The following is a 12160-nucleotide window of genomic DNA, read 5'->3' as shown; positions in this document are numbered from 1 at the left end:
CCAAAGAAGCTAAAAAAAAAAAGCAAGACGGGCAAATAAAATAACAAAACACTGGAGGGAGGGTGTGAGGGTAAAGAAGAAACAGGGATGGGTTGGAAGAAGAACCAGAAAAGGAGAAAGTTGGGGCAGAGGTAAAAGAGAGAAAAAAGCGCTATGGCATGACCAGTGTTGACTGCATAATATCGTTTTTCCCCTTTAATAAATAGTAAGTTACGTAGGCAAATAAAAAAAAAAGCTACATCGTCAAATAAAAAAATGAAACACGTGAGGGTGATGTTAGGGGGAAGAAGATACAAGGCTGGGATGGGAGAAGAACCACCGGGATGGGGGCACGTGGAAGTAAAAGAAAAGAAACTGTGCTATGATGAGGCCAGCTTTGACCATTTCATAGAGTTTTTTTTCTTAAATAAATAGTACCTGAATCACAGCACGAACAGCGAAGGGACTCTAATTAAATGTATTTAATCTGTGCTCAGTCCATGCGCTGCCGAAAGAAAAGAAAGTGACGCATGGGCAGTACTGCTTAATCGGAAGGGAGCAAAAGAAGAATGAGAACACTGCAAACGAATGGTAAGTAATGGGCTGGTTCCAAGCCCATTACAGAACACAAAAAGCTCACAAGCGAGTGTGCCTGCACTAGTGCATGCTTACGTAGCTGAGGCCTAAAAAGTATAGGTGACAAGATGGATCCCTGTGAAACCTTTAATGTCATGTTCACACAATGTGATGAAAATGGAGGAATGTTTACCATCTGTGTTTGCTCTGAGATGTACGAATGTAGCCACTGCATGTCCAAACTGTTGTTCCTCGCATCTTTCAGCTTTGGGGGAAGGATGGAGTGATCAAATTAAAAAAACACCGATGTTACTATTGGTGGATGTGGCCTGAAGATGGAAGGCACCTCCATTGAATACACCCCTTCTTTGTAGAACATACGGAATGCTACTTATCGCTGTATGATAGTGGATGTTGGTATGTTTCCTTGAGAAGCAGGTTTCTCAGCACTTTGGGTAGCACTAAATTATCAATGTCTGGAGCCACTTGAGATAACCCTGTATCTCCAGAGTGGACAAAAGAGTGGCACTGACATGTATGGCGCTTAACCATGCCAGATGCACTCTCCCCTTTTAAACCCCGAGGTAGAGTAACCAATACACTACTTTATGTGATCGTGGCCCCTGTTGAAGAAGGGCACGCGAAATTCTGGTATGTGTGGTAACTCTTGTTGCACATATCGAAATCCCAAGCTTTGTAGCTAATGTCATACACCCACAATGTTTCCTGGCCAAATCTTAACAGCTCAAACCTGTCAAAATGTACAGTGGGAAAAATGCCCAGAAAATAACGAGTCAGTGGGATTTTAGGGCCACATGCATCAAACTGTGCATTTGCGATTCCTAAACTGCGATTTTAAAGAAATCGCAATTTAGGAAACGCAAATGCTTATGCATGTAGGAATTGCAAAATTTGCGATTCCTACACATTCCTTATTTGCTACTCGCAAATTGTGATTCGCAAACAAAGAATTGCTTCCCTTTCATTCCTATGGGCCTAGAGGTCCATAGGAATCAATGGTAATTGCATGCGCAATTTCAAGGGTGCCAAAAGGACACCCTGATGCACCCCTGAAATTGCAATTTCAACACATGTTGCACACACATATGCCCCAAGGACATGTATGTGTGCAACATAGAACTTTGAAAAATGCACTTTTGTGCATTCTTCAAAGTTCTCGCAAATTACCATCAACATTGAATTAATGGTAATTTGTGTTTCTTAATTGCGAAATCACATTTTTTTTGGGGCTGTTGCATTGCATTTAGGAAATCACAATTTGCGATTCCCTAAATGCAATAGCAATTTAAGCAATCTCAATTTCAGCGATTCTTAAATAGCGATTTTTGCATTTGGGATGATGCATCCCAAATGCAAAATTTGCGGATGCATGGGGCAGATTCTGCAAATCTGCCAATTTGCGACTACAATTTACAATGATGCATGTGGCCCTTAGTGCACTAAGGGCCATATGTATCATCAACCTGTTTTGCGATTCTCTAATAGTGGTTTTTAAGAAATCGCTATTTGAGAATCGCAACTAGTTATGTATGTACAAAATCGCATTTTTTTTGCGATTACTTAAATTCCTTAATTGCGATTTGCAAATTGCGAATCGCAATTAAGCAATACTTTCCCATTCATTTCTATGGGCCAGGAGGCCCATAGGAATGCATGGGAAGTTATTCTCAATTTGCGATTCGCAATTTGCTAATCGCAAATTGAGAATAATTTCAAGGGTGCAGGGGTGTCCAAAGGACACCCTGTTGCACCCCTGAAATATGCATGGGTGCACATGTTGCGCACATACATGCCCTAAGGGCATGTATGTGCGTCACATGGCATTTTGAAAAATGCAAAAATTTGCATTTTTCAAGGAATTCGCAACTTACCACCAACTAAAAGTTGGTGGTAATTTGCGATTCCTTAAGGACATTTTGCAAACATTTTTTGCTTTATACATTGCATTTAAGGAACGCAAAATTTGCGATTCCTTAAATGCAATTGCAAAATAAGGAATCGCAAATTTTGCCATTCCTTGTTTTGCACCAGATTTTGCTTTATACATACCATTTAGCAAATTCGCATTCGCAAATGCGAATGCGAATTTGCTTGATACATATGGCCCTAAGCAACAGAATCTGCATATGATGGGACATTTTCCAGGGGTGAACTCAAAATAGCGATCATTTTTGCAGCTGTAATGTTCCAATCCCCAAGAGTCAGAGTTCAGCAGGTGCGATAATCATTTACATCTGAGACAGGGAGGGACACTCGCACTGAGTTCCTAGTGTTACCAGCAAGTACAGACTTGTAGCAGCAGCATTGCTCCTCCGGAGTGGATTCCTAAAAAATATTTATAAAAAGCGGTTTGGGGAGGAGGGCGGTTGAGGGAGGCCCAATAGAGAAGAGTGAATGGTTAGTATAAGAGTTGGTGAAGGGGCAAAGCAACAATGAGAGTCATCAGTTTTAGGAGGCTCAGCATATTCAGATCCTTTTAAATTCCAGACGCTGAAGGTGTTCAGAGTGTGTGCTGTTTCCTGATATTAATTTCCAGGTGAAGAGGTAGTGCCCATCAGTTTGGAATGGTGCATGCTAATTTGCGCATTTATTTGCTTAGTTTCATGAAGCATTCAAGAATGAACATGTACAGTTGAATCTGGTTGTTGAAGTCACGGGGTGATTGCCTGTATCTGATAATGTCTCTACACTGAGTGATTGATCTGTTAGTAATTAGGTAAGTAAACTCTGTGTGCAGTGCAGAAAACCCAAACTCACAGCTATGTTTCTTTTCCCTGGACATACCTGGTCTTTCACTTCCTGCCTTGTCAGAACTTTTCAAATTGTTTCCCTTCTTCCTACCAACTTCACATGTTTTGTCTGTTAACAGAGTACAGTTGACAAACTGATTAAGAAGACGAACCTGGCTCTGGTTGTGGGGACACATTCCTGGAGGGATCAGTTTCTGGAAGCAATCACTGTCAGCTCAGGTGAGTCAATCACTGTCAGCGCAGGTGAGTCAATCACTGTCAGCTCAGGTAAGTCAATCACTGTCAGCGCAGGTGAGTCAATCACTGTCAGCGCAGGTGAGTCAATCACAGTCAGCGTTGGTGAGTCAATCACTGTCAGCGCAGGTGAGTCAATCACTTTCAGCGCAGGTGAGTCAATCACAGTCTGCGCTGGTGAGTCAGTCACTGTCAGCGCAGGTGAGTCAATCACTATCAGCTCAGGTGAGTCAATCACTGTCAGCGCAGGTGAGTCAATCACGGTCAGCGCCGGTGAGTCCATCACTGTCAGCTCAGGTAAGTCAATCACTGTCAGCACAGGTGAGTGGGGAGGAGTTTTCAATGTTCTACTGTTGTGCACCAAAAGCACCTACGGGACAGCCTAGAGCAAAGCAGTTGAGGATTGGACCTTTCCAGTGCTAATAATCTCTGAAAGTATATATATTTTTTAATTCATTTATTAGCAGTTTTCAGTAGCACAGACTAGACCCAATGGGTAACAGAGTGCTTTAGAAGTAGCCAAATTATTGATTACTGATAGCAACTTACACATTAGTGGTTACATTTGGCAGATTGTGTATAGTCTGTGGTAAATATAGTAAAACATTGATTATTAAAATATCAAATAATAAAGCATGTTACATTCCTCTTTACATAACTTAGACATATAAGTAAAGAATGAATGGTCTATTTATAATGACAGAGTATAATCGTGTAGGAATAAATAGTAAGTACAAAAATTACAAAGAGTAGGCCTTGAGACTCAGTAAGGACCATAACTTCCTAGCAACCTTCATAAAGTTTTAATTTCTATTAGTTCTATTCCATAAAAAAACTCCATTGCCTTTGCCTGTCTGAAGAGCTGCTCACTCTTACAGTAGGTATCCTACCACCCTATACTCAAGTTAAAAAGTGATGATCTGGTCCTGTTGCTCCAATGGGAATATCAATTATTTTTATTATGGACCCTCCCACACACTATTGATGGCATGCTTCATCATTGGGTAGGATCCTGGTCCCTATAAACAAAGGTGGGCTCACCAATCTTCCCAGAAGCACTTTGGCTAATGATCTAATCCTGACCCGGTGAGTACAGGGCTGGACTTGGCGCTTTGGTGCCCAGTGCACCAATCATTTTTGGAGCCCCCCCCCCATTACCTCCCCTCCTCGTGGGATTCCCACATGACCACCCGGCAATAGTGCCCCTTATCTCTCTATAGACACACTCTCACAAACATTTAATTTGTTTTAAAGCACTGGTAAAGGCTGACTTTACTAATAACAATGTATATCTACCCAAACAAACCCTTTTCAGCAACATTAGGAATAGATCATGAAAAACTGGGGAAAAAGCATAACGTCCTAACCTATTTTATGCAGTTTGCATGCAGCTCTTTGATTATAGTTCTTAACAGACTCTCTTATGTATTAGGGTTGTATCTTAGGAACTGCTGTACAATAGGATATCTGTGGCAAAAGCAGTAATCCACTCAGCTATCCATATGAAATACCGATCTACGATCTGCACGGTACGAGTTCTTTCCAATAGGCATATTAACTTCTGCACTACTTTATGGCAAGTGAGGACAGCCACTAGAAACAACTCTGATCTCTCGCTCTAGCAGAAACATTAATCACAAGAGGTATCTTGACATTTTTAATGCTGCCTGAAATTTGGATGCATAAGGAAATCTGCTGCAGGTGTTTTTAAATGACAGGTTATTGCTAAACACAGTGGCCCCCCTGAGGTCAGCACCCCCTCCCCAGGTCAGCGCCCAGTGTGGCCACACCAGTGGCACTTCTTTAAAGCCATCCCTGGATAAGTGTATTAAAAAATACTTCGTGGTTACCCCACTATCTTTTTATTTTGGGTACCACTCGTATGGCTAAAAATTACTTACAATTCTGGTCATTTAGGGGGAGAGTTACTATCCCTATTCCATTGAGCTAAGTCGACATGTTTCAGCACTTTTTTACGGCACTCATGAGATCCCGGGCATTCATCAGGACTGATTGTGAATCCCCGTTTTCCCAAATTTTGTTATTACTGTTTTAAGATTTTAATGTTGAGTCTGTCACTTGTAAAAACTAGACATAGCCAAACATACAAAAAAGTGTGAAGCTTGCTTAGTTGCCTGGGCCTCTGATAGAGAGCCCTGCAGTTGTGCCTAGCATTATAGGTGTATCCAATCTCCAGATACGGGTGGGTTGGATAGGTCCCTGTTGTCACACTCATTCCAAGGATTGTTTGTCACCGACAACCTATAATGCCAGGCACTGCTCACCCATGAGTGACGCCTTGGTGCAGGCATCACCTGAGAGAGGAAAACTGGTGATGAGCTTCCAAGTGGAAAGCAACAATGCGCAGATCAGACTTATTTTTGTAGAAGCAATGAAATACATAGAGCCTCAGGCTCATGGCAAGATAGTTCCAAAATGTTACACCGCATAGTTCTGTAGCTTATTGCAAATAAGCATAACAAGGCATATATTGTATTGTTCTTTCATGTAAGACACAAAACAGAGGACAATACTGAAATGGAAAAGTGGTACCAGGAAAGGCTAATGTGACAGACCTTTTTCCCTGTAAATAGCTTTGTGGCATTCACTGTATTCCTTATTGTCTAGTTCCTTGACATCAGATAAAGCCTGGTCGATGCTCCTCAAAAAACAACCATATAAATAAATAAACCTAATTCTGCCATGGCATAAACTTACACCAAGGTGCTCAATTATAGTACTTGGAGATATACAAAAATGATTCCTATCTTTATATAATTTAGCCGCTAGTTGTACAGAAGACGTAAACTATTGTGACTTAGGGCCCTTGGAGTTGCAACTCCAGCCCACCATCTGGGACGAGGAGCAGATGAGGGGGAATAAAGTAATCTGAATTGTGGTCAAAGGCTACGAAAGATGAAAGTGGGCCACAGCTGGGTCTCCTACTTCAGTGGTTAGGATGAGACCACCAGGGGTTTGAAGGACCAAGGGAACTATTCAGCATCTACATTTACACGAGAAGTCCAATGCTTCAGGATTATTGCACAGAAGGAACATGAAAGGAAGGTGGGATTCAGAGAAGATACCACTTAAAATGAGTGAATTGTGAAATAAAGTAAAGTAGGACTCATTTGCCCAGGATTTCCTAGAACTTTCAGGATTACAAATGCTGGTACTATTAGTGTCCACTTCCTCCTTCTCTTCTTTTGTGGGCAGTCCTAGTCTAAGGACAGCAGAGTCGAGAGGTACACATAGGGAGAAAGGAGGAACACAAAATAAATAAATTGCAAAGTGAAGAAAGTTGAATGTAATGGGTTGAAGCAATTGTTACCACTATACAGTGTTTGCATTTGTCCTTAACTCAGGTGTTATCCAAATGTTCTTTGTCTGGGCACATGTAGGAACGTGAAGTGGGTGCCTGAGGACTTGTTGTGAGGGATTAGCTACATTCTTTTCCATAAATGTCAAAGCATTTCCCTCAAGGGGTTGCCTCTGTGTAAAAAGATGTAGCAGGCTGGCACTATTGGAAGAAGGTTGCACCCTGAAGGACACCTTGGTTCTTTGAACATCCTTCTTCGTTTTTCTACCGCTTGTCACTTTGTTGCTGATCATCTCAAATTTATCAGAAAGACCTGTGATTTGTATGTAGATTTCATTTTTTGCCCTTTAAGGGTCTAGTTTCTAGCTGTAGCAGAGTTCCTTAACTCTTTCATGTTCTATTCAGTATAAGTGATGACTGAATCAGGTCAATTTCCTACGTTTTTACAGGACAGTTGAGTACTACTTATTCCTGGCATGCTGAATTTTCACCTCTCGTTGTCTGAAAATCCCCTTTCCACATATGCAAACCACTTGAGGCCATGTGGCTTCTTCTAACTTTCACATTTTCCATGACATGATAACAATGACAGTGATAACAAGCAGGAAGTAATCTAAAATGGAGGCTGCAGTCTCAGTAAGCTCTTCTGGGCTAAGGCACAATGCATCCTGTCTGGATGGGTGCACTACTAGCAAAGCTATCTGGTTGTATGGTAATCAGGAGTTTGTGTTGAACAGTCATGCAGTTTATTGAGATGCTGTATGTTATAGAGTGGGTATGTGTAGAAGGCAGTCTACCTGGATTCCGCAAAATGAAATCAGGCTTGAACAGATCGTGGTCTAAGAAGAAGCAACAGACACAAAACAGAAGCAATGAAAAATATCCCATACTGTAAAGAGATCATGGATTCTCAAGCAACAGTGGGTCAATGATCATGTAACACTGCCAAACTGAAAATTTATAGGGCATCAAGTAGGCAGCCGGTGAGTGCAAAGCAAAGTAAAAGAAAAAGGAAGAACACAGAAGATGAGAAGGCAACTGGGCTTCTTTGAGTGAATATGTTCACACTGTGACCCTCGACATGTGACATCCTCTCCTACAAAGCAAGGTTTAAGCCCTGGATCCCTCAGTGCAGATATAATGCTGCTGTGGTTCACACAAGCCTCCTCTCCCTTGCAGCATTTCTGTGCGTCCCGTGGTCATCAGACAAGGGACAACGTACTCACAGAGAAGCTTGGTGACCCGACAGGTAGTTCACTGGTTTGGTAACATATGTTCCAACCGATGAAACAGAGAAGTCAAGGTCATGCATATGGGAGTTCAGACAGTGAGATTGACCTCTGAGCACTATTCAGGCGTATCCCAGCCTGTCACTCAACCCTCGCCTACAGAAGCAGAATTAGGAAACTCTCACTTGGCTTGCACCATTCAGGCATACTGTATGCAGCAGAGAAGGATCAGCCAGGCCACAACCAAGTATCACCAAGGGCAAAGACCCAGCTGGTATGAACAGATATCACAGCATATACAGCCAGTTACAGAATCACTCATGTATTCAGAGATTGTGTAATATGGGAGGAATGCAAACGTGAGAATTGTACAATAGAAGAAACAGTGGCTAGTTGATGTAGATTCTCCTCGGTCACCTGCATGGTCATGCCCCCTCATCCTATTCTGAAATTGAGCTGTATGTGTAACACTGAGTTTTCCATTCTAATCACACAACCCCAGGATTGGGTTTTATGCAGGTAATAATAGGACAACACCTTATGCAACAATAACATGTGGGGAACCATCTTGCCCAACATGAAACACATACTGAAATATTGGCTAAAAGTGAATTGTGAAGCACAAATTAAGTTATTTCGGCTCATGCTGGCTTGGCTATAGAAACAGATGCAATGTTTAGACTGTGTAGAATGTCTGTCTCTGTGAAGGCCTTGTTAGGCCACGCTCACAAACAACACAGAATGGAAAGCATATGACTTAAGGCAAGAGACAAGCAGTGGAAGAAAAGCTATGTGTAAAGAATCAACTCAATTTGAGATAGTTGAGTTGAGAGTTCGGTCACATAATAGAAATACTGACGACAAAATATATAATCAGAAATTGAGAAAAGGGTAGAACATTGCCACAGAAGTGAATAAAACTAGATGTTCTTATGTTCAAAATAACTCAGAAGAATTTAAAACGTGCAACATTTGTCACTGTTGCAGAAATTAAACTTTTATTAAAAAATTATCTTTTGTAACTCTTTTAACTATTTTTGTGTTAACCTCAAATTATTGGGGGTGGTTACAAACAGTACATTCATGTAAAGGTTTCCTACATATCTCATATGTAACTCGTTAATTCTGGTGTTTAACACGTTTGAGCAAATAAATGTGTACACAGTACAAAATTAACCGGAATATATTTCCCAAACTGTGTGATGTTATTCTTGACCTTTGTAAGCACACGCAGCTTGAACCATGGTGGTAGTCCTTGATTATTGTTGTCCTCTCTTTCTTCCTTCTTGCACCAGGAGAAGAGGACGACGATGAATCGGGGGAAGAGCGGCTGCCATCTTGTTTCGACTATGTCATGCACTTCTTAACAGTCTTCTGGAAGGTGCTGTTTGCCTGCGTCCCGCCTACAGAATACTGGAATGGCTGGGCTTGCTTCGTCGTTTCCATCATGATCATTGGCATCCTCACCGCCATCATAGGAGACCTCGCGTCTCACTTCGGCTGCACGATAGGGCTGAAGGATTCTGTGACTGCTGTCGTCTTTGTTGCATTTGGCACTTCAGTCCCAGGTGAGAGTAGAGAGTGTGTGTTGTGACTGTTTTCAAATATCTATAGCTATCATTCAGAATTTAGACAATCACTTTACTTGATGAGACAGATGCTATGAACATTAAACTTCTTAAGGTTCTAAAAGTAATTTTGTAGAATAAGAGTTGTATATTTTTTAACCTTTTTTACTGCAGGAATTCACAAAATAGGAAGAAAATTATTTCACCTATATTATGAAGTTTTAGCAGCTGTCTCACCAGGTTCTCCAGCTCATCTAACCATTAAGAATCGTTTGACACTTTTTTTTTTAAAGAAATTTTTATTGCATTTATTAATCTCCAGATTCACAGTAAGATCATGACAACAGGTATACATCACGTGAGCTATGACAATAGTACTTGTACATTCCGTTCAAAGTTAGGGCGTATTCTCAATAGCAACATGAGAATCGTGTGACACTTGCTGTGCTTAGCACGTTAAACCGTACTTGGACCAGGTTTTGCAAATTAAACTTAACATTAAGGTTGGTGCTAGGCCATGATAGTGCAGTTAACAATACCACAAAAAAGTGTTTGAACACTTTAGTGGGCACCCACCAACTGTGAATATAAGAAATAAATATATACATTGCGCTTAAAGGAAGAAATGAACGAGATGATGCATCTGATCTCTAGAAGCCAAACAATAAGGTATATGATGTATTTCTATGAATTCTAACAAATGCAGCAGTGTAAGAGGTAGGTGTGGTCACACAGCAAGGGTAACTCAGAGCACTACCAAATTCACAGCTGTTTTTGGGTCTCTCGCTGCTCCAGCAAAGCATATGTTGCATATGTTATTTCCGCTGCCTTGTAAATATGGAGGAGGACACAGTGCCACTGGATCATTGCAAAAAGTGACACTCAGGTGCAGAGGGACCTTGTAAATGAGGCCCTGGGTGTTGTCTCCCAATGCATGTGGGGACAATTCTAATTTTGTTTGTCCTGGACCCTTATGTTGGAAATGACAGACCCATAATGAAGAGTGAAAAAAAAATAGTATTCTTTTCCTTTAAGAATTTCTTTATTCTCTGTGGTTTGACAGCAAAAACACAAAATAGTTTTTCTTGGAGAAGGAAGGGGTGGGGTGGGAAAATAAGGAGTCTAACATTAAAAATGTATAAAGTAAGGGGAAGGATAAATGGGAAACATGACAGCTATGAACCAGGGCATGCACAGTAGACCCTTGCAACCAGCAATAACAGAAGCCTCTCAAAACATTAGGACAAATACCTGCATTGCTGCCTTTATGCGTGTCCCCTTGGCAGAGTCCTCGGCAGCTGGAGCACAGTGCCCTTCACACTTTTCTACCAACCCTCTGATGATTGAGCGGGACCACCAGGTCTTAGATAAGAGGTCAAAACATCTCCAGGGTTTTGGAACCCTTAAATCAGTCTTGGTTAACAGCGTTTATCTACTACAGGAAGAATGATGTTATTTGTGGGTGAGCGCTTTCATTTCTGGGACTACTCTCAAAAACATAGGTGGTGTAAAGCATTAAACATGTGGAGGTGACGTTCAAAGCAATTGATGATTTTAGTAAAGCTCTTTTCTATACTTCTTACTGCCTAAGGTTCTCAGTTGCATCTTAAGGACAAGTGGCAGGATTCCCATGAGGACATTTAACAAGTGGTCTTGCATTTATTAGAAAAATGTGGTTGGAGATGGCTGCATTTTACTGCACAAAGAAGGCACAAGCTGGCCTGGGGGAGTGGTTCTAGTTAGGCATTTGACACAGACACAATAGATGCACCAGCTACCGAAAATAAATCCTCCTAACGTCTGACCAAATGTATGCTCTAGCGGTGGATGGATGCTCCATGCTGAATTGAATCTACAGCATGAATAAACTAACGTCAGTCTAGCCAGGTCCACCATGAAGAGAATGGTGAGGAGAACACAGAGAAAATCAATGTGTTATAAATATGTTTGCGATGTGCATTAGTATGAAAGATAACTAAACAATTCAATGGTTATGGTGCCACTGCAGCTAGTGAGGCATGACTGGTTTGCAGCCATTATACATTCGAAAATGGAATGTTTTGTTGATTCCCCATCACTTTTTGCCTTATTTTGAGCATAGACAAAAATACATAAGTTGTAATCCAAGTGTTTGGATGGGAAAGCAGCTAGCCCAAAATAAATAGATTCAATGCAGTTGGCTAAATGATAGACAAATTGACCAGACTTCCACGAGATTAGAGTATGCTCCTAATTACAATTATTTGCATATTTCACAAATTTCATCATTGCCACCATTGCTCTGATAACGTTTCCCTGTACCTTTTCCTAAGCTTCCAAGACGAGTATGTCATCAACGGTGTCCTTTATTCTACAGTTTGGCTCAGTTTTGAAACAGGCATGTTCTATGCAGACTGTTTCGTACTTGTTTCTACTTTTTGTATTTATAAGTCAGAAATATCAAACATATTCATCTCCTTGAAGAAAACAAGAGTAGACTGAAAT

At 41.1% G+C, this 12160-nt stretch overlaps 1 protein-coding gene across 5 annotated transcripts in view; it reads left to right on the top strand.

The window, feature by feature from the left end:
• SLC8A3 (solute carrier family 8 member A3) overlaps positions 1 to 12160 on the top strand; it is a 501924-nt gene that overhangs the window by 483393 nt on the left and 6371 nt on the right. For all 5 annotated transcript variants that reach the window (XM_078659608.1, XM_078659610.1, XM_078659609.1 and 2 more), the window contains 2 exons: positions 3446 to 3545; positions 9404 to 9676. In XM_078659608.1, the coding sequence (XP_078515734.1) occupies positions 3446 to 3545; positions 9404 to 9676 (373 nt within the window). The remainder of the gene's footprint in view (positions 1 to 3445; positions 3546 to 9403; positions 9677 to 12160) is intronic.

Source organism: Lissotriton helveticus, chromosome 9 (assembly GCF_964261635.1).
Source record: "Lissotriton helveticus chromosome 9, aLisHel1.1, whole genome shotgun sequence".
Lineage (NCBI taxonomy): Eukaryota > Metazoa > Chordata > Amphibia > Caudata > Salamandridae > Lissotriton > Lissotriton helveticus.
This window is presented reverse-complemented; position numbering and strand designations above follow the sequence as displayed.